Source organism: Sander lucioperca, chromosome 13, assembly GCF_008315115.2.
Source record: "Sander lucioperca isolate FBNREF2018 chromosome 13, SLUC_FBN_1.2, whole genome shotgun sequence".
In the NCBI taxonomy this organism is placed as follows: domain Eukaryota; kingdom Metazoa; phylum Chordata; class Actinopteri; order Perciformes; family Percidae; genus Sander; species Sander lucioperca.
In genome coordinates this window covers 13,415,965-13,438,271 of record NC_050185.1, presented here as the reverse complement: position 1 = coordinate 13,438,271, position 22,307 = coordinate 13,415,965, and the positions used below count along the sequence as shown (strand labels likewise).

At 39.9% G+C, this 22,307-nt stretch overlaps 1 protein-coding gene across 5 annotated transcripts in view; it reads right to left on the bottom strand.

The window, feature by feature from the left end:
- Positions 1-22,307, bottom strand: part of nrg2a (neuregulin 2a) — a 77,542-nt gene that overhangs the window by 39,793 nt on the left and 15,442 nt on the right. For 4 of the 5 annotated variants that reach the window (XM_036008697.1, XM_031319932.2, XM_031319931.2 and 1 more), the window contains exons 2-3: positions 3,206-3,371; positions 1,940-2,058 (exon numbers count right to left, since the gene is read on the bottom strand). In XM_036008697.1, coding sequence (XP_035864590.1) covers positions 1,940-2,058; positions 3,206-3,371 — 285 coding nt within the window. Of the gene's footprint in view, positions 1-1,939; positions 2,059-3,205; positions 3,372-13,692; positions 13,930-22,307 lie in introns of those variants that run through there. The other variant, XM_036008698.1, reaches the window with a different exon arrangement.

Genomic DNA, 22,307 nt, shown 5'->3' with positions numbered 1-22,307 from the left:
AGCATCAAAGTCTTGAGACATTACATAACGGTCTTCAGGTCCAGGTGAGCATCCAGTTTCTGACTTATGTGTGCCAGATAACCTTCCGTATTGTCCTTTGTCAGTCAGGAACCAGATAACATCAAGAGGCAGAAGCAAAACTACATGATTTGTATCTGCTCTGTAAGGTTTTTATACTATCTCCGTCCATTCCAACAAGCTACCCACAGCAGCCACACACTCACTACCCGCACTGCTTGGAACAAACACAAACTCGCCACCCCACCAAATGGAAGCAGCTGTTATCAAAACTCTTTCATCTGCTACAGTACTTTGCAAAACTCAGCAATGCACACACAACACTACTGAACGAGCCTGTTAGATTCTATCATACACTCTAAAGACACTTTTTTTTTTTTTTAAACAACTTTCATATTCTGTCGAGCAACGTTTTACATTTTATTGTCTAGTGCTTTTGTTGTGTGCTAGTGACGGTCAAAGGCACTGTGCAGTGTAGTTTTGTGGGACTTCACATTGCCATCAGATTGCAGTGAATGAAAAACGGAGAGATCACACCATACATTGCATTTCAATTCCATTCATCTCCAAGTTCCTCTGTTCTACTGATTAATGGGCCACATGTATGCCTTCATGCATGTTACCATTGTTACATGCCTGTTTGCAGTGGTGGAGGAAGTACTGAATCTCAGTATTTAAGTAAAAGTACAAATAACCAGAGACATATTTACTTTAGTAAAAGTAGAGAGAATGAATGCGTACATGAGCAGTGATTGACACAGAGTTAGACACCCCCCCTGACCCTGAGTGGTGACTCTGAACAGGGAGCGGTGGATTTTTGCAAATCGCACTACAGGTTGTAGGTGGTGCCAGAGGAGCCCGATTTTTTTTAAATTACCTGCTTCATGTAGTTCTACTGGAACATAGGGTCAGTTTCAGCAAATATGACAGAAAGTTAGTTTTATAAGTCTTACCTACTGCACCTTTAATCTTATTTTCATATTACCATTTTAAATGGTAAAAAAAAGTTGGTTAGTTCGTTAGTTTGCACCTTGGTCAATGAGGGTACTGTGTCTAGCGACCCGTGATTTCAAAGGGGTGGTTCAGTTATTTTGATGCTGAGCTTCGACAGTATCCATACTGTCCACTACCACAAACAAGGCCTCGCTTTTAAAAAAAGTTCCTATCCTAACCAGCATAAAACGGAAATATGTTCTTAGAATCGGAATGCGGTTGGTTTTATTCATGGATGTATTTTAATACGGTTTTAAGCAAATAAAGTGTGTGAAGCAGCCGAAATGAGGAGGAGATGTGAAGAGGTTCAGCCAAATAAATAAGATATGAACGCGTCTTACGCAGCCTGGCGGAGAAGTAAACAACGCTGTGGAGAAATAGATGGCAACTATGATTTAAAAACGGCAATAATAAAAAACAAACATTTTCATTTTCACTTTTACCGGAGGCTGTATTACCGAGGGTCAGCGGCGCTGCGCCCGGGCTCTGGAGCACCGGAGCCGGCTTGGAAGCCGATGAAGGATCGGCGGTGTCCCATATATATCTATGGAAACCAAACTTCACTGGTGAGACAAACGTGTGACGGTCAGGAAGACGTTTTTGCAGGGGGAAAAACTGATCAGAAAATGTAACGAAAATGTAACGGAACGTTGTAGAAATGTAGTGGAGTAGAAAGTATAGATAATTGCTGCAAAATGTAACGAAGTAAAAGTCAAAAGTATGCACTATTGATTCTACTTAAGTAAAGTACAGATACGTGAAAAATGTACTTAAGTACAGTAACAAAGTATTTGTACTTCGTTACATTCCACCACTGCCTGTTTGCGATGGCTCCTTTTCATCTTTCATTTGGCAAGAGAGCAGTCATAAGAGCATCAACAATGTACAACTGTGCCACTTCACTTGTTGCCTAGGAGTCAGTACTTACTGCTTTGGACATTAACAGTGCCAGTGGAGTTGTCCTTTCCTAGCTGGTTCTCCACCACACATGTGTAATTCCCAGAATCCTCCAGTTTTGCTCTGCTGATCTGGACTGTGGAGTTTTTCCTGTGGGAGACAACGATCGCACAGCTGAGTCAGGGGAATCAGGGCAGGGAGGAAATGGCATGCAACGCAACAAGTGGTAACATGGGGGACAGCGAGGCAGACAACAGGGCAAGCAGCAGCATGGCAACAGCTCTTTGCTTTGATAGGGTTACATAATCAGTTTCTCTGGGGCCAAATTTGAGGGGAAAACTGCTTACAACAAGAAAGCATAGGAGCAAGTGTTACTAGCGTACTGTATTATACAAGGTGCTCTTGGTTTTACAGTATGTGTTAATATCCTTACAGGAGGTTTACAGTCAGTTGCCTTAAATTACGCATAATCCAACCTGACTGAGAGAGTGGAACAGGACCATGGATGTATTAAGAGAGCTAAATACGGTGGCGCCAGTCAGCCTTGCTGCTGAGTTACCCCAGTATCTGACTGCGGAACTGCAACATAAAAAAGCAAAGCCCAAAAATCAATTTTCTCAATAGGCTGCTATCATTAGCGAGACATCTGTAAAAGTTTTGGCAGGACACCTCAAACTGCAAACAAGGCCAATTATGACTCTTTGTGTTTGAATGATTAAAGTGTAAAAACAAAAACCTTATTTATATGCGTAATGTCATCCAATGTAAAGTCTATGGGCTGAGAGTAACTGAGCAGTTGGAGCCAGGACATGTTCAGTGAGCCCCACAACAGAGAAGAAAACCAGGAAGAGGGAACAGCAATTTATATTCAAACAAATGGGCACCATTAGCTGGTAGTTGTATTCCATCAAGCAAAACGTAACTAAAGGTAATTTGTGAATGTAGTGAATTGAGGGTGGATGTGTTTTATTGCCTCCACATTATTCCAGGTTTTATTTGTTTAAGAAAGATACATAGGCATAAGGAGATATGATAAATTGGCTTGATTTTAGTATTAATAATTACACTACATTTCAATGAAGGAATAAGTCTTGGTAATCCCAAACATTACATAAATGTTTTTATTCAACTTCTTTATTGATTTTTTTAATTAGTTTCAAACTTCAGTTTCATGAAAAACTGCATTAGCACAGTCTGCTGATAATAGCTACCTTGCTTAGACTTTGGAGTACCTCCATCTCTTTTCATCTTACACTGTTGGTGTTAAGTTTACAGGACATGGATGACTTGTACTCACAGGCGGTTCCGTATTTTGACTTTTTTGCTTTTCTTCAGCTCGTTGCCATCTTTGAACCATCTGTAGGTGGGGAAAGGGCTCCCTGTGGCCTCACACTTAACTATAAGCTTGCTTCCCTCATCCACTATCATTGGATTCTTCATTGGTTTTAACTTTGGAGCCGCAGCTGAAAGGAGGGAAAAAGAAAAAGTTCATGTTATTAACCACATTAGACACAAACTTGATTATAGTTTAGTTTGCACAGTTTGTTTATGGTTGTGTGTGTTGGTGTTTTAGGAGAAACAGTGAGACAAAGCAGGACAGAGTAGCAGAGCCAATCATCATCTCTATGGACTGAGCCAACAATTCTCTCATGTGACCACCAGATGTTGTCACTAGAGACATTATTAACTTAGCCTCAGACTAATAAACAGGCTGAACTTCACTCTGGCATTGCTGTTATAAAGCACCTAAAGCAATATTTAGCAAACATCAACAAGCTGACATTTGCAACCACAAACTGATGCCCAATTAAAGGCAACTTGTAAAGAAGAAAAGCCAAAACTTTGACATTATTAACTAGTCTGACAAGTACTAGTACTTACGAGTACTACTACTTACTAAGTAATGAAAACATCTACTAAGCTATGGTCATATGTTATACTGGCATTTTTATTATATATATGTGATGAGAAAGAAAGTGGTCTTAGTATATTCTATTATATATTAGATTTACAAATTCACTATTTACAACTTTAAAAACTAATTGAAATATAAGAAAAATAGATCTTCGTCCAAATGCACACATCCATGCACACACGGCACACACTCACACAAACATTTGCCAGCTGACAGCTGCACACATGTTTAGGAGAAGGCTCATCCAGGGTGGAGTGAGAGAGAGAAGGGGTGAACAAGGGTCAACCAAGGGCTGGCCAAGATGCGCCCCCCCTCTCCTCTCTCTCTCTCTCTCTCTCTCTCTCTCTCTCTCTCTCTCTCTCTCTACACACAAACACTCTCTCTCTTCATGTGTGACATTTATAATTTCATGCACATGCTAAACTGAGTAGTCCGACAAATTACAGCTGTTTGCTGTGTATCACCTCTAAAGGATGACGGCCGAATAAAGACAAACAAAGCATGACAAGCAAAGTGAAGTATACATAATAATGACTTCAATTAAACATTGAAATAGAGGTGCACCAAAATTATCCCCTGTCGTCCTCTTTTTTGAGAGACTGTCCTACTTCACTGACCTGGTAAAGACGACATGTCTGCACAGAAAGAAAAAACCTTAATGACGCTGCATTTTGACAATGTAATGTGTGCCTACAATTTTAAAGCACGTGTTAGCTGTTGTGAAATAGTCACTGTCATAATTTTTGAAGGAATCGTCCCATGTCAATTCTTTGTCACTGTTGTTTATTATTTATTCTAACTCAACTCACCGTACTAGCCACATGCACAAGTAATTACATGCAAACAACTTTGTATGCCTGGCAGATTTGAATATTAAAGAGCTCTGTCTCTGCAACCAAGTACCTTGCAAGTATATCCAGTGTGCCCTGCCACCTCTGGTTGCTTGGCACTAATACTCCTGATTGGAGCCAGAGGCCACACCTCTCAGTTCCAGTCGTGGATGTCCTTGGTACCAGGCATTGAACCACTTCTCACTTTAGCATGCTATAAATGGAATTAGCTTAATTTATACAGTAATCTTAGAGTGATCAGACCTTTGATGTTTACATTTTATTCCCACTTAAGTAACAATATTGATTTCTTAAAACTGACAGCATGAATGTGCCCAATTTGAGGGGCGCCAATGACTCAAAATACAAAGGTAATTCACATAGGCACGATTATTCCATAATACTGAATACCACATATACTAAAAGAGCTGTCTGTCTGAGGTACACTTTGTGCTGATTTCCACTGGATCACAGATAGTGAAATGTCAAATTTTAAATAGCTCACAAACAGCTCAATTCAATGGGAAAACAGCTATTCTTAGTTAGATGGCAGCTTTTTGTTACTAAAATTACTCTATAGCTGGTAAGACAGTGGACTTTTATCTGTGAACAGCTTCCTGTTGAGAATGTGAGTGATGATATTCATGGAATTTGGAAAATAAAGACAAAGATTCTACAGAAGTGCCTTTGTACTGTGGTACTTAGTAACCTGAACTTATTCTCAGGATGGCTCTTTGTGCTGCGATTGCTCCAGCAGTAAGTTCAAGATTGTACTGTCCCAAAAGGGTTTGTGACAGTAGGTAATTGTAAAAATAAATTGCTGAAAGTCATAACATTATTAAGGCTGCACATTTACCATGTATCGCCATTTCAAATCAACTCAAGTGGTGTGTGTTTATCGATAGCCTCAAGCCATATAGACCATATACTGAACATGAGACTCCTGATGCTCCAGATGTTCTTCATTAAACATTTTCTGTTTTTTAACAAATGTAATGTACTATCTGGGACTTGATGTTAAATAAAGATCAGACAGCAAAATGCTCTATGGTCTACTGATCCCCCTAATTTTCACATTACGCTGGCTAATGGAAACTTACCAACACTGAATCATTTGTACTGTCCGTAATGACACATAGTTTTGTAACTACATGGTTATAATATATGCACATGTGCAATGTTTGATCATCACACATTTTCACGAGCTTTTCTTAAGTTTCACAATTTAATTTGGCAAAAAAACTTTTCATTCAAATCTAATTAGGAAAAATAATTTTATACTGCAGTATCTAATGACTTACTAAACTCACACAGTCCATGCTTATGTACATTATTTCCATCCACACTCAACTCTGCTGGACTAAACCCAGCACACTGCCCGAGGAAAGCCTTGTCAGTCATAGTCAGTGAACAGAAGGAATGAGGTTGCACCATAAAGAAAGAATAGTTAGTACGTCCGGACACAGTTTTGTCCTTGCCAAGCAAATTAAACAAGCTTTGTCCTTGCCTTGAAAAGTTACAGAAACACAGGACTGCACTTCTCATCAACCCAATGAGCCAGATGTATAAGAGGGTCTGCTCCATCTACAGGATACAGTTCTAATAAAGACACAAGAGTCCATCAGACACTCTAGCTTTGAGATACAGATGTTCATTATACTGCATAGAGATTAGTCCGCATGTCCATTTATTTAAATATTTTTTTCCCAGCTCCTAATCTGTGTAACACAAAATAAATTAACAAAACAAATGCCTAAGAATCCATAAATTCCTAAATCATAAAATAACATACTCTGGCAGCTGATAAACTATGTAGTAGTTGCTCATGTTTGGAATGACAGATGTAAAAAACAGAGCACTATAAAGTCAGTACTGTAATGGACACAACTTAAGTACAGTACAATCAAGTCAACCGTACTTGGCATAAAGCATGTTCATTTTATTGAAATTTGAAATTGAAATTGAAATTCATTGATTGAATTGATTGATAAATTAATTTATGTTTTCCAACAACAAAATAAAGAGTGATTATCATTGGGAACAGAATAATTTCTTGGAGAGAAATGGTTATCTCATTTTCCATTACACCAGTGGAAAAAGTGTCAGGCAGCAACGATAAACCCTTGCCTCAACAACAGCCTGATTCTCTCTTTTTGAAGCGGAGGGGCAGCTGCAGACATGGACTATAAAAACTAAATTTGAGTATAGAAGCCTAACTGGCGTGTCAACAGCTCATGCCTTGGGTAACAGTTGGAAACCTCAGCCTAGAAAGAGGTTCAAAAACAAAGTCACTTGATGAATTAACAATGCATTGCTCGTATTATTGAGTTAACATTTCTGTTTTACTTCCAGGAGCTTAGAAAAGGAATCTGAGGCATGCCTTTGTGTTTCCCCTTCTAGACAAAGTATCCCTGATTACTCTTGTGTTATGTCACTTTACCGCACGTTGTCAAAAGACAAATTACATGGTGGAAGGCTATGGGTTCTACATATGGGAATGGTCTTCAGACACTGCACACTAGTCACTGTAACACAACATCTGTTCAAAGAGATCATTTCAACAGCCTCCCACCACAAGCAGTACACTTCCCTCAAATAATTATCTGCTACATTGTTTATATGTGACTCAAAACACTCTACTTTTCTCTCACTAAACTCTACAGGCATGATCCTAATAGTGTTTCTTTTACTCAAATTAATAACATATGTTTTGATTTCTCTGTGACAGTAAAACATATGGAGAAGTCCAACACTGCATGTCAAACTTCAACAAAATCAAAATCCGTTCTACTATTCTGATTTGGTCAATGCTACATTTTTTATCATGGTTTCTGCACATCATCCAGTCTTCATAGCAGGCACAAAAGCAGAGTAAACAATGTAAACACAATACATGAACTCCTGGTTAGATGTACAGTCAATTGAAAAATAGTCATTACTACTTTGGTTAAATTAGGACCAAAGTAAGCCAAATCATTCATATTTGCTTACAAGCAGCAGAACTGGTCCCCATTTCCAGTTTGGTGCCCTGAACATTTTTAAACCAAAATGTTCATGTCATCATGTTTCTGCCAGATAATAGGTTTTCCTCCACACTGAGCAATTACAAAACTGCGTCTATGTTTGTTTCATTGGTTAAGCAATCTAAAACTGCAGTTTTAACTGCAAACAGTTGTTTGCGATAATTCTGTTATTCAAGAAAATGAAATATTCAAAATGTACTACTTTAGGTGCTTTTACATAAACCTCTATGTTCATGCATATGGTTACTGAGCTACTTGTCTAGATGTTTGCAGTACTACAACATACAGTATACAAACTTACAGACTTGATTTTGTGATAGAATATACATTTTATATTTTTGGCCATATACTTTCAGATCAACCACATTTCAAACTGGACTACTGACAACAGTTAAAACAATGGTGTAAATGGTGTAGTGTCACTCAATAGCTTACTGTGTGTGTAAAAGAGCACCTGAATGACAAAAAAGTTACTGTTAATAACAAAGTGAGAACATCTTTGCTCACAGTCAGCTCTGTGACCACCATGTCTCGTTGTGCCAAAACCACCAATATGGAAAACGGAAACTGAGTCCAAAGTTCACAAGCTACCAGGTGTAAACCCATTGTCTGCTCTGTCCTGATCTTCCTGTGTTGTACATGACTTTCATGTTCAGGAACTTTCCATAGTAGTTTTGTCGACTGTAGTCATTGTTGTGCGACTGTGCTAAAAGAATACATGCAAATAATGTATAAGAATAATCACTTCCTTGACATTTGCTTCTCAGTGGCAGCCACATGATGTACAAATAAATGATTATGTTACTAAAGTTATATAGCCAATTTTAATAACACATTTAGATTAACAACTATAAGTTTGTTCCACTAATCAACATTTTTGTCAGTGAAATGACTACCTGTAATGTGAACGGGTTGTTAATACTACTGATTGCACTGACTATCACGGCCCCAGTATATAGCTCTATGCAACCTCCAAGCAATTCTCAGCTCTTTGTTTTAGTTTGCATTTTACCATGGTTGGGTCCTTCTGGCTGTCACAACTTCCCCATATAACACTGTTAGCGGATGCTCCCAACACACAAACTCACACACACACTGGATGTTCACTGCAAGGAGACAATGTTAAATACAGGCTGGTAAAGAAAGCCAAAGAGATGTGTTTCCTCTGAGTTGGTAGATCAAATCAGATTAAATACTATATTACACTTCAACAGGTATAGAGAGAGAGATGACTCCAATGGGATGCAGATGTTACTCTGTTTCTGCTAGACGTGTAATACCCTTTCAGATGGACATGGGGATTTGGGTTAAAACTACATCTGCACTCTTCCTAACCTGGGCTGCTGACATTGGTCAACAGGCATTTCTATCAGGGGTGAGAATGTTGCTTAATCAACATCAAGCACAAGTGGTCAAACCATAGATGTTACATTGATGTAATTTCTTGCAAAATATGTATATTTATTTTCTATTGGTATTGTAAATGGCACTTGTAAAGTAATTGCTGAAAATGGATAACACTGTAAGAGCACAGCAAACTAAAGTGCATAACAGGCTCTCACAACATTACATGGAAGCTCTTTGGTAAACCAGCAATTTCAGAAGTTTCATCTGCAGATTGCTTTCCGATTAAAAGCTTGTCATTATTTGTCTCAAGACATTTTCTTTGAGAACCGCCCTTTAAGAGACTTCTGTTTGCTTACCAATTGTGGGTTTGATTAGCTATGTTGAGACTATCACTGAAAGAAAAAAAAATCTATTCACGAATTTTCAGGTATTTTATAGACACTATAATGCTGTATGTACTGTTCAGTTGAAGTTGCATTAGCTGGGTTTCTACATTTGTTTTCATGTTTCCAGTTGTTGTTTGTACCAGCACACTAAAAAGCTATTTTGTAATAGCAATTATATGAAGCAAGATCATACCTGAATTGGAAACTGAGGTTGTCTGAGGCTTCACCACCACCTCCTCTGACTAGTGGTCTCTATAAAACATTTTGTTGCTGAATAATTTATGTAGCTCTATTTCAAATGTAAAGGCGTGGAAGGTGTTAGTACATGATAAAAAGCAACTGGCACAAAATGAAGAAGCCAACTCTTCACTTCCGTAAGTAATTCTTACCACCCTCACAATGCACACAAACCCAGTCAGAAAGGAACTTGTTGTGTTTTGTCTTGACATTAAAAAAAGATGGATGGTAGAAGTTTTTGGATTACAACATCATCACCAGCAAGAGGATATTTATGTACGTCAGACAGACTCCACAGGGATTGCTAACTACTGATTGAAAAAGAGAGACATACATTCATGTTGCATTGTATTGATGACATTTTGCTCTCCTTGTCTTATTTATAAAAAAAGACAACAAAGTTGCACAGTTTTTCCATACGTAAGGGGTCTTTTTTTTTTCGAATAAGGACCAACAGTTTGGCACAAATGTTTTGGGTCTGCAAAAGTTTCCCCTTTCTAACCCTGGGCCTGTTTCATTAGAAACATTATTTAAAGAGGATCGACTTTCAGTCACAATACACAGGCCTTTCAAAAAAAGAGACCGGAAAGGAAAATCATCATCTAACATTGCAGCAGCAGAATTCCATAAATCAACACTTTGAAATACTTTCTGATCCAAATCCAGGCGACGGCACAGCCAGGGAAAGGGCAATTATAGCTGAGAAGTACCTGCTGTGAGGTAATCTCCTAAACTAAATGTGGAAAATGTAAGTTCTCTGGGAACATATGATACACAAGACAATACTGTCCTGTTCCTGTGATGTCGGTGATGGTTGACTGACAGTCTAACAACCTCAACAGAGCGCTCAAGGGCTAGATTACATACAATTATATTTTGACACACCTCTTCCTCATAGAGGACATTGTATACCCTATTATCCACAATGCAGCATAAGGTTTCATCAATGCAAAACGTTGAGATGTAATACCATCTTGAAGAATTTGAAATAAATATCAGGTCTAGCATTTAAACAAATTGAAAAATGTAAAGCATATGACAGCCATATTAAGTCACAACTACAAGAAAATGAAAAAAAAAAAAGATGAATAACTCCGATACAACTTCTGACCAGCTGCAATGAAAAATCTACGACGAACAAGCTGATCCCATGTCTAGAAGCTCTGAGACCAACAGTGGGTCCCCAGAAAACTGTTACATTGGCAATAAGACTTTTTGCTTAAACACAAAAACTTGGTTTAAGCAAGTAATTTGACTTCCCTATACTCACTGTAGACCTTTACATGCTTAAATGTAACTGCCAGGTCACACTTTTGTGTGACAAACAGTAAAATTGTCCAAAGGGTCACGCTTTTGTGTGACAAACGGGAAAATTGTCCAAATAAACTCTTATGGCTCTTATTTTGGTGAATGTATGCACTCTCCAAATACACAGCTAACATGCAACAAGACAGGCTCTTATCTCCATTTGTCTGTTTGAGCACATTTCACTACATTTTTGGTGTGACTGTGATGCTTAGCATAGCACACCAGCAAAGGAAGCTAGCTAGCTAACAATCTTTGATTATCTTTTGAACTAAGCATAGACGACAAAGGTATAGTATACAGAGAGCTGCTGTTCTGATGCTGTATACATCTCTACTCATTCAATTATTTTTGAAGTAATACTGTACATAGATCACACATAGCTGCACTTTTGGTTGTACAGACTTGTTTCCAGATTTGCATATGATTACTTCTTTTGAACATGACTTATTGATAAACCTAAACAAAGCGCTGTCATTCATGGATAATTACAAAGCTAGTAACATTTATTAAAGAGCCAGATCAGACTGAAGTAGTGGGTGGAGGATCCATCTTTAAAAGTGGTGTTTGGTTTATCTCTTTTTATTTTGGATGACCCATTTTTAGAGCCTCAGGCCCAGTACACACCTGATGCGGTGCGTGCAGTAACATTAGAGCAGACACAACAAGCATCACACATGAATGTGTCTTCATTTTGGCCTACTTTGAAGGCTCCATTTTAGAATGGGTAAGCACGTAGTATCACACAGGTTACCTATTTACCTAGTTTTGTAATAAATCCAAGAAATATCTCATTATGAAGAGGAAAATGATGATTCAAGATCAGATTATCATGTTTTGGTTACATCTAAAACTAACATGACTAGGGCTAGGTACCGAATTCAATACTTTTTAGGCACCTACCGAATTGCCTCTAAAGTATTGAGTATCTAAAAAATGCCTCGTCATTCAAAACCAAAGTTCAATACCTAAGAAGGAGTAAATCTCATCAGAGTCAGTGAGCCAATAAGCACGCAGCATGCTTCTACCGAGATGTAATAATGTCTGTGATTGGCTGTCTTATGTTACACGTCGTAGAGACACAGAGCTGAAAGGAGCTGAAAAATAAATAAAAAGATTTGTGCTATAATGTGGTAATGTTGAAATTTCTTTTTGTTTTATAAAATTGGTATCAAAAAAAGTATTGTTACCGGTATCAACATTTTTTTAATGATACCCAGCCCTAGACATGACAAATCAGCTGTTATATTGTTAAATGCATGTTAATGACATTCAACAACAACAGATTATTTTCGTTTGTGTCATTTTTTGAAAAGTAAAGAAAATCACACGCAGCTCTTCTCTCTGTACACGGCAGCTGTGCTCAAAGCACAAAAAAAATATTCTGCAAGCACTCTGTGTGCCGTGTAGTTCTGGGAGCTGTTTATCTAACATGTTTATAGATCACAATCAAACTTGGAACCAGGACCAGTTAATTATTTAATAATGGTGGTGGTGGTGGCGAGGGTATGGGAGACCTGGGTTCGATTCCCACTGTGATACATCAACCAATGTGTCCCTGAGCAAGACACTTAAACCCCTAGTTGCTCCAGAGGCGTGCGACCTCTGACATATATAACAATTGTAAGTCGCTTTGGATAAAAGCGTCAGCTAAATGACATGTAATGTAATTTATATATTCAACTTTGTATGGGTAATAAAACATAATTAAACATGGATGCCAAAAACAACTACAGTAGCACCTTTAAGATGAAAAGGGCCACAATTTAAATATCTAGAAGGCCTACAAAAAAATTATCTACATAAAAAATCTTGAAAATGCTAAACCCACTTTTGAGGAGTGACATCAGCAGGTACAAAATGGCTACCAACATCAAGATATACTGTTAAAGATACATTATCTGACCAAACCAAGAATGAGGAGTCATAGTTACAGTGATATTCCCGTTATTGTCCTTAAAGTGTCAATGAAATGGGGGTTGGGCTTCCCCATGACCTGAGGTCAAACTACAGTGACATGCTGCAGCTTGTGGGATCCACCACTGAGCAAGCACATTGCTACGTTTGTGAATCTGAAAGACACGCAGCTCCCATACTACTCCAAAGTCAAAGTAGCTTCCAGCTAATGTAGAGACAAATTTTACTGTTGGATGACTCACCACATATTCATAAGTAAGATGAAAGCAACTGTATCAACAGTTGGATCTTTAACCCTGTCTTAAAGGGCGTAATGAAATGTATTCTGCTATACAAACATCACTTTTATGATAAAACAGTTAAAAAAAAGCAGACTTTTTTTTTCAAACCTCTGATATGTAGCAGAGCATTTGTAAAACTCATGCAGTGAATTAACCAAAGCACAGTTAAAGTTAGTCATTCATTTTGAGAGAGCTCATAATACAACTGTCCTTTGGCTATGTGAGTTCCAGAGCTGGTTTAGCTAAAATTCAGTTTTAGTTGATTTGTACACAAGTCATATCATTTAACTTCCCCACCAATCCAAAGTACTGCCAAAACCAGATGTGCCTCTACACGCTGTACACATTAGCAGACCAATCCATGTGAGAACCTAGCGGCAAGCTTTGACAAGCCAAGAGGGTACATACCTTGTCCCACACTTCCGTGATACAGTAACACAAACTTAATCTCGCTCTTTTTCTCTCGGTCTCACTACCTCACACACACATAAATATATATATACATAAAATGTTACACAGAAACCGCCTTGAATTTCTTTTTACCTGTAAGGGAATCTCCCTCTTTCTCCTTTTGTCCTTTCTTAACCCCCTTCTTTCTCCCTTTCTTATCTTTCTTCTTGCTCTCCGTCATGCTGTCACAAGAAAGTTAATCCTCTCAGGAGAAGACACAGGAAAAAAACAGATAGTCCTATTGGGAACGTGTGGCAAGTGGGCACCACCAGACTCTGAGCCTGTTAGAGCGTCTCTCCTCCTATTTAGACTCACACCAATCAAGAACAGCAAGGAACCACCTACTCACAGCAGGGCAGAGGGATAGAGAGGGAGAGAGAGAGAGAGGGAGGGAGAGGGAGGGAGCAGGGAGAAAAATAGGGAGAGAAAGGTAGAGAGGCATTGGTCAAGTGGCCCTGCTTGTAGCCAACGTTGTTTTTAGTTCTTACCTCGGGAGCATCTTCTCCTTTCTAATGACCTATGCTAAAGTGCAGTGAGACCACTTAGGCTGTCCCCTCTGCACTACTGACCCCCTCCCAAATAATTCAGGGGGAGACCTGCCCTTGCCAGGTTGATGTCTGGGTCCCAAAACACCTAACATCTGGTTCAGATTTGCTGAGCACAGATTCTATGGATATGTGTAAGAGCGGTATGTGAAGTGCCGAATGTCAGATCACAATCTGCGACAGACTGCTTTCTTGCAAAATTACACAAAATCATCTCTGGCTTTCCTAGCTGCTCCCCTTCCTAACCTCTCTTGTCTGTCAGTTCCCCTCTTGGTACTTCAGGCAAGTTCCAGCATGTCTGTGGTTGTATCTCGCTCTTTCACTGTCGCTGTTAGCCAGGTGTTATCAATGTCCACGCAGCAGTAAGGATTTAGGATCATTAAAACAAGCTTTTATATTTTAAAAACTCAGCTTAATGCATATGATACCAGACCATGGCCTTCTGCAAATAAGTCAGATCCATTTTCTTTTTTTTCTTCCTGAAAGGTGAGTGGGCATCTCGCCTTTGCTTTGATTTTCTATGTATTTAATAGACAGTTTGAAAGCATAGAGGAAATTAGGGCAAGGAGAGACACATATAAAGGTAGGGCATGACTAAGAAGCGGAACGTGTTGCTCGAGAAATTAGTATAGAATGTTCTAAAATTGGCCATTGACTCATAATACAACAAATAATACAATTAATAATACAACAAGTGGATATTTTACTCCGGTTTGTGTGAAACGATATCTAATGCAAACATAACTTCAACAACAACACTGCGGCTAATCTGTTTATCTTCATTTGGCGTAGCCCAAACTGTGACTACATGATGATCGCAGGATTATTTTAAGCTGCTATATTGAAGTTTTCTAATTTCATGCTGACTGAATTCTGCTGTCCTGTGTGGCAAGACAATATAAACACGTCGAAACAACATCAGAGTGACTCTCAACGAAACTTGTGTGTTAAAAAAAAAAATCTATAGATGAGTCATCTGTGGGGCCCTCCCGGATTTGCCTCAGTCCGACCCTCCGAGGAGCAGCAGGAATTGGAAAAGGGGCAGCAGAAGGGTCATGTCTTAACAGGTCAGCACACTTAATAGCATAAGCCTCATCTGTGGGCAACAAAACTGGAGGGGTCAAACCAAGGCCACCACTCAGGTTCAATATACTGCTTTTCCTACTTCAGAAACAAATTGCTCTTTCCTCTCTCCTCTCGTCCCAGTGGTTGTTCTTGATGATCTAATCTGTCAGCAGAGGTAACCAAGGACTGGCAGTGGCTATGAGAGCTGCCACTGCCGCCCTATCCCCCTCCAACCTCAACACTCGCTTCCTCCTCTACTATTCAACAAGATGAGACTCGTTCCCAGGCCTGTGTGTCTGTGGGTGGGCGTGCAGTTTATGTATGTGTCAGAAATGTGAGTATCTGTGACGACAGGACAAAAGAAACGCCACTTTCAGGATGATGGGATGTAGATTTAGATCGTCTGTGTACCTCCCACAACATTTCTCAACTTGCTCCTTCAAGATCCCGCGATAGTCTTCCAGTCGAGCCACACAAAATGCAAGTTAGTGAAATGTATCATTAGCTGACATGAGTTATGAGGTTGTACTGCACATGGCTGTGGAAGCATTGGGAGCAAGTTAACCTTGGGGTTATTATGGACATTAATATGTGAACAAATTCTAAAATGTTCATCATGTAGCTGTAAGGATGCAAAATGTCATTTTCCAACCACTACTTGCCATAACTGTGTCCCACTTGGCAGAGTTACATAAAGCATGGATATGCAAAAAGTGTATGCACATATACCAAGGGGGAAGAAACTGGAGTCCTAGTATACTACACACTGTATGAAAATTAGGTTAGATTTTTTTGTTCACAAGACTGTGTGAAGAGCTCTGAAAAAGTTTGAGCTTTTATATACGAGCTTGTAGAGTACAACTAGAGTCTGAAATGAACTGCTTTTTTCACATTCAGACACAAATATGGTCATGGACATGTGCATCTACATCTCTCTCTTTTTTTCCAGTCTACTCGAAAGCATCTGCTGTTTTTCAACAGCCGTGGGCCGTCCTTGGATCAGGGTCTGGAGGTGGAGGGGCACAGTGGGCCAGTGTGGGAGGAGCATCACTTGAAGAGCAAATAAAAAAAAATAAAAAAAATGGAGCCAACCCCTAAAAGTTGGACATGGATCCTTTGTATGCCTTGCTCATAAATGCTCCACTGGCCCCATCTCTCCCTGCCTCCAAATCCCTCCTCGCTGCCCCCCAAAAAGGGAAGACAGCTTTCCAGTATGATGGAGCTGAGCAGCTCCCTCCTAACAACAGCATACCTGCACATCATCACATTGATACTGCTCAACAACACTCCTGCCTTTTCACAGGCACCAGAGTTTATCTTTTAGACATAATGGCTTTAAACAGCCATTAGGTTGTGTTGTTTACATCTGTCTGCTTTTTTGCCAACAAAGTGTTTATGGGTGTGGGGGGGCTTAAAGTAGGGTATAGTGCCTGCTTTAACACATGTCTGTAGTCTTGACATTCCGAGGCAAGGCAAGGGCAGGGGGGACAGGGGTGTGTGTGTGTGTGTGTGTGTGTGTGTGTGTGTGTGTGTGTGTGTGTGAAGAAAGGGGAGGACAGAAGGTAAAAAGTGTGAAAGAAAGATTTGGGAGTGAAAATATATCCTCTTCATCAGATGACAGAAAACAGCCCCACCTGCTGATATTCACCTTTTAACAAGGCATCTGCATCCTCAGCTGAACATGCACTGTGTGCTGTTGGAACAACAGGGCAGGCTGCCGTATATCTTACAGTATATCTTGTAATTACAGACCAAGAAGATTGCGTAAAACACATGAATATAATCTGGTTGATGCCGCCAGTCTTGCTGCTTTCCGTGCAGTGGCGCAAAAAGTGGGTATGTGCTATATGTGGCGCATGGGGGGCGCTGGTAAAAAATAATAAAAAAAAATAAATCATCATCAATCAATCATTTCTGCATTTCCTCAATGTTATATAACATTTTAGAGGACTAACAGGCTAGAGTAGGCGCCCTGTCTCATAAGATTCCATCATAGAATGTTGACATAGAAGAGGGAGCAGGGAGCAGGTGGGCGCCGTGGGTGCTGAGCAAGCAGGTACGGGTAGTGAGTTGTCGTCTATGGAAAAAGATGGATAAAGCAAAAAAGCTGTCGGGGGCTAAAGAAAGAGGGAAAAGGAGATGGCATGTCAAGGGATGCGACAGCAGTTAAATAAGTGGATGGTGAAAGGCAACAGGTAAGATTTAAAGTGTGACATCTGTGTTTGGAGGGTTGCAAATATTCATGTTAACAGACTAGCTAGCGTTTGCTAACACTGGGAATGTAGCAGCCAAATGGGGGTTTACGGCTAGCTTAGAATATGCAAAACCGAAGTTGCTGAACTGAAAACTGGTAAATATAAGGTAGCATACAATAAATTACAAGAATCTGGAAAACATAACTAATGCAATAACTCTGGTTTACCATGGAATCATGCATATATTTGCTACCAAACTTGGAGGCTTGCAAATATTCAACAGACTGTTCTCAGACTAGCTTGCTAACACTAGCAACTAAAGTGGGGTTTACGGCTAGCTTAATGCAAACCAATGTTGCTGATAGCTACATTTAGATGTTGGTTAAACCCTATGGTACCAATCCCATGCATGACATATCTCAATTTTATTAAGGTAAAATAACAACTGGTAAATATAAGGTAGCATGCACAATAAATGACAAGAAGCTGGAAAACGTAACTTATGCAATAACTCTTGTTTACCATGGAATCATTAATAGATTTTGTTTTACCATTAGCTGTTCATGTTAGCTGTGCTGTCAGACATATACAGGCTATAGTTACATCTGTTGGGTGACATGGAAGCTGTAATTACAGGGTCACATCTCTCTCTCTTTAAAGGTCTGTGCTAAGTGGCTCTCCATATTTGTACTTTTTTAAATACAAAATGTGAATGTAATTTCAACAGCAGCACAACCTTACTGCATAATAGTTGTCTTATCTGATGCCATCACTAGGCTGATTTAAGAATTGAATTTAGGCTGCTATATTTAACAGTGAGTTCATTTCATTCAGGTGTGAAGATGGTGGATCAGGAAAGACAGGGGAAGGCAACAGGTAGGTCTAACATTAGGTGAAAGTATAGGGGGAGCCACTTGATACCAACAGATTCATTTCTTAATATTATTAATATGGAAAAACTAATGGAAAATCTATTACATAATGTTTGTTTGACAATATGTCTTAGTGAAGAAGAACACAGGCAAGGAGTGAATGAGACAGACATGAGGTCGGCGATGGCATCAAGTAGAGATGAAACCAGTGATGACATCAGGTAGGAGTTCTATTAGTTAGACCACACAAAACTAAATGTCCAGTATGGTTTGAAGTTCTGTTGACCAACCTGTTCACTGTGTCCTTTTTGGGTGAAAAATAGTGCACACAGAGATGGAAAGCCAGTCACCACTCAAAAATGATTAGGTTGCCAATTGTCACAATTTGGTTGCCAAGGGCGACCGGGCAACTGTTAATGTCGAGCCCTGATAGAGATAGATATATATATATATATATATATTTTTTTTTTATTTATTTATTTATTTATTTTTTTGGGCGCCAAAATTGTTGCTGCATACCCCTCTGACACTGGGTAGTTGCGCCCCTGTTTCCGTGTGTTAATATGTATGTGCTGTGAGTGTCTATGCAAGTGGCTTTCTGTATGATGGGCCCTGTATATGGGCTGGTGAAGCCCCCTTAAAGACAGACACCACACAAATCAATGTCAGTGACATCTGGAGGCCCGAGGTAGGGGCTATTTCTCAAGGTCGGCTGTGCCAAGGTCAACCGAGATTTCAAATCTGAGTGTTACTAATGATTCTGCTCAGCAACAGCTGAGATCAGGATCACAGAAAGAGACCAGATATCCCATTCATTGCCTCATTTACAACATAGCAAATGGATGGATAAATTCAAACCAAGCATGCCTGTTTTGGTATTTAGAAATCTTTGAGGAACAGCTAGAACGAATTTAAGTGTTAAACAAGGAAGTGATCCTGGGTGGATTCAGGTCTTTGACGTTTCCGCAGCACATAGCTGTCACCATGGTAACCACAGTCTTAAGGGTAGCAACTAGAGTATGCGAGAGAGATGTGTAAGGGCGGAGTGAGGATGGGAGACAGGGAGAGAGAGACAAGAAAGGATGCAAGCGAGGAAGTAGGAACAAATGTGTAAGAAATACAATGGGAGAAAGAGAAAGAGGCAGAAATAAAAAGAAAGGTAACACGGGAGAGCGATGAAGAGAGACCGAGCAGAACTGAGAAACAGAGAGCGAAACAAAGAAACACAGAGAGGGGTATCCATTGAGCAGCTGCAGCCTAGCCACTGTATTGCTCCATAAGAGAGATGTCCATGAGTAAGCCTGTGCCAAGCCTGCTGGGAAGCACTGCAGTAGCATCTCTGAGAGGGAGAGATGACAAGCATCAGCACTGAGCATGCTCCACTCTCAAGGCCACTGAGAAAATGAGATTTCAGCTCTTTAGCCGCTCAGTTTGTTCAGTTCTCCAGCTCTATTCCTCCATCTGTCATTATCCAGCTTCCATGAGCACACCACACTACCAGTGCCTCTCTCAGCTACGGATGTGGCTCCGCAACGGATAAAATCTGACTGATGTGTCAGATAACTGATTGACCTAAATGGTAAGAGGCATCTTTTCCACTTATGGCCACGCTGACTCATATTATGACAGGTTTGATTGGGGCTGAGAGGAACAAGAGATGAGCATAGCAACTAATCAGCCAATAGGGCATAATACTACAATATCAGGCCAGCACCACTGCAGTTTTGTCGCACGGCGCGCACACACGCGCGCGCACACACACACACACACACACACACAAACACACACACACACACCTGTTCCTGTTGCCAGATGTGATCTCTGTGCTTCCAAAATTTTACTGATCGTCTTCCTTATGTGGACGGCTGCCAGAGCTGCACTGCAAATGACAGCCATACATTTGTGTCAGACCTGCAATTAAGCTGAGGTTGATTTATATTGTATATTTATTTTCTCTCTTTTCTTGCTCTTTCTGCTTGTTTTGCAGGCAGACAGACCAACAGTGAGACACAATTGGGTGTTTTTCAGTTTCATGACTGATATTGACACCTCTTTTTGGCATCAGTCATGTTTATGTGATGAAGTGTGTGTGTGAGAAAAGACAGTAGAAGTTGTAGAGGATGTCAATTGCCACTCAACTTCCACTGTGGCTAAAGTAGCAAATTTTCCACTTGATTACATTTTTTTATCAAAGTTGACATGCTACATCCTGACAACAAATAGCTTCTCAATTGGACAATAATAGCCTATTGCTGTGATACTGAAATAGCACAAATATTTTTAATGACAGATGCTGTCTGAGCATGACTCTGATGATCCTCTTAAACAAAAATCCGCTCTATCTTCTTAAGGCTGCCTGATTGAATCTCTCTTTTACTCTGTATTTTTCCTCTTTTTAAATGTTTTTTTTTCTTCCTCTCTGTCTATCTCTCTCTCTCTGCCTGTCTCCCTCCCTTCTGTCTAAGGGAGAGATAAAGAGGTTTGTGTGACTGTGAGCAGATTGACTTGAAGATAGAGGCTGGAAGCAGATATCTTCCACCTCCTCATTCTGCTCTGTCTCTCCTGCTCTCACACAGATGAATAGACAAACAGTCTCCCACATGCTCTCACAGTTTATCAAACACACACCCACATAGAACCAGGTCTTCATGCAAACACATATGTGTGCTCTCACCAGAGAGAACAGCACACACTCAATCTAAGTGTCCTCAGGCCGACAAAGTATACACTGTCACACTCAAATACAAACATACCCCCTCAAACACGCACATAGACATGCGCATCCAAACACACAGGTGCATCCACATGTAAACAGAAGAAGCACATTGGTCATTGATGTGTTCAAAATTGACCTTTTTTCCCACTCATAGTGTACCTAATACAAACCAGTGCCCTATATTTCATTTACGAAACAGACTTAAGTCATCACATCTGAATCACAGCATAACACCAGGCTTGTGTTTTTCTTTCCATGGCGCAACCATTTTTCCCTTGAAAACCAACTTTTTATACATCTTACATGTCATCATTGTGAAAACAATATGTGAATAACAATCCAAGAAACTAATGAGTCTTACAGAGAAGTTGTTAATGCACAGTATAGCCATAAATGGTTTCATTTGTATTGTCTGTAAATGCACACCTGGACAGGATGGAGCTGTATTATTCACAATTCTAATCCCAGGAAAGATTACAAATGATTCCCCAACCTTCACAAATCTTTTTGAGCAAACCCATGACTGCAAATAGTATAAACATTTAAATAGTGGATTGAAATAAATGTCCCTTCACTGTAAACTAATATGTCAATCAACTGTTCATGCATGTTCAAAATCGACTTTAAACTGCAGAAGTGTAAATTTACACAAGGGAAAACAAGGAATGATTGTGCTCTTATCAGCAACCGTCCCTCTTCAAAAACATGCGTGCATCCGCTCTCTGCTTTGCATTCTTCGCATCAAATCAAATTCCTTTTGTGCTCTGCACTTGTCCTTTATCTCCAGAATGTGCTTTTAGAGCAGCACAAACAATGTCACAATGAGGACATGAGGAGTTTCACACAGAGTAAAACCAGCTTCTTGGTCAAATCATTTGCATTTCTGCTTTTGCCTCTCATGGCTGAGCTTATCAACAGTCTGTCTTATCTCTTTGTTTGTTTTTCACCAATGAAGACTTTTCCTGGAAAACAGGCCACTACGCATGTGTAAGCTTAGATCACGCTTTGGCGACATAAGCCCAGATCAAGGCGGTCTCAAACTGAGTGAGCTTGATAAGTGGGCAAGAGAGTAGCCCCAGTTTGCTGTGCCAGGATGGCCTCACACTGTGCTTTGGCAAGCCAGACATGGCTGACAGGAAGCCAGGTCTGTGGTTGGGTCATCTTAGAGCGACAGGATGACTGCACAGGCCCAGAAAACCCTCTCCACTCCTCTAGAAGAAGTTAAATTCAGCAGCAAGCGCACCAGTGACTGACAACCCCAGTACTAAGAAGGAGGTCAAAGCTAGCTAAAGCTGTAATTGTTCTAAATAGGCAA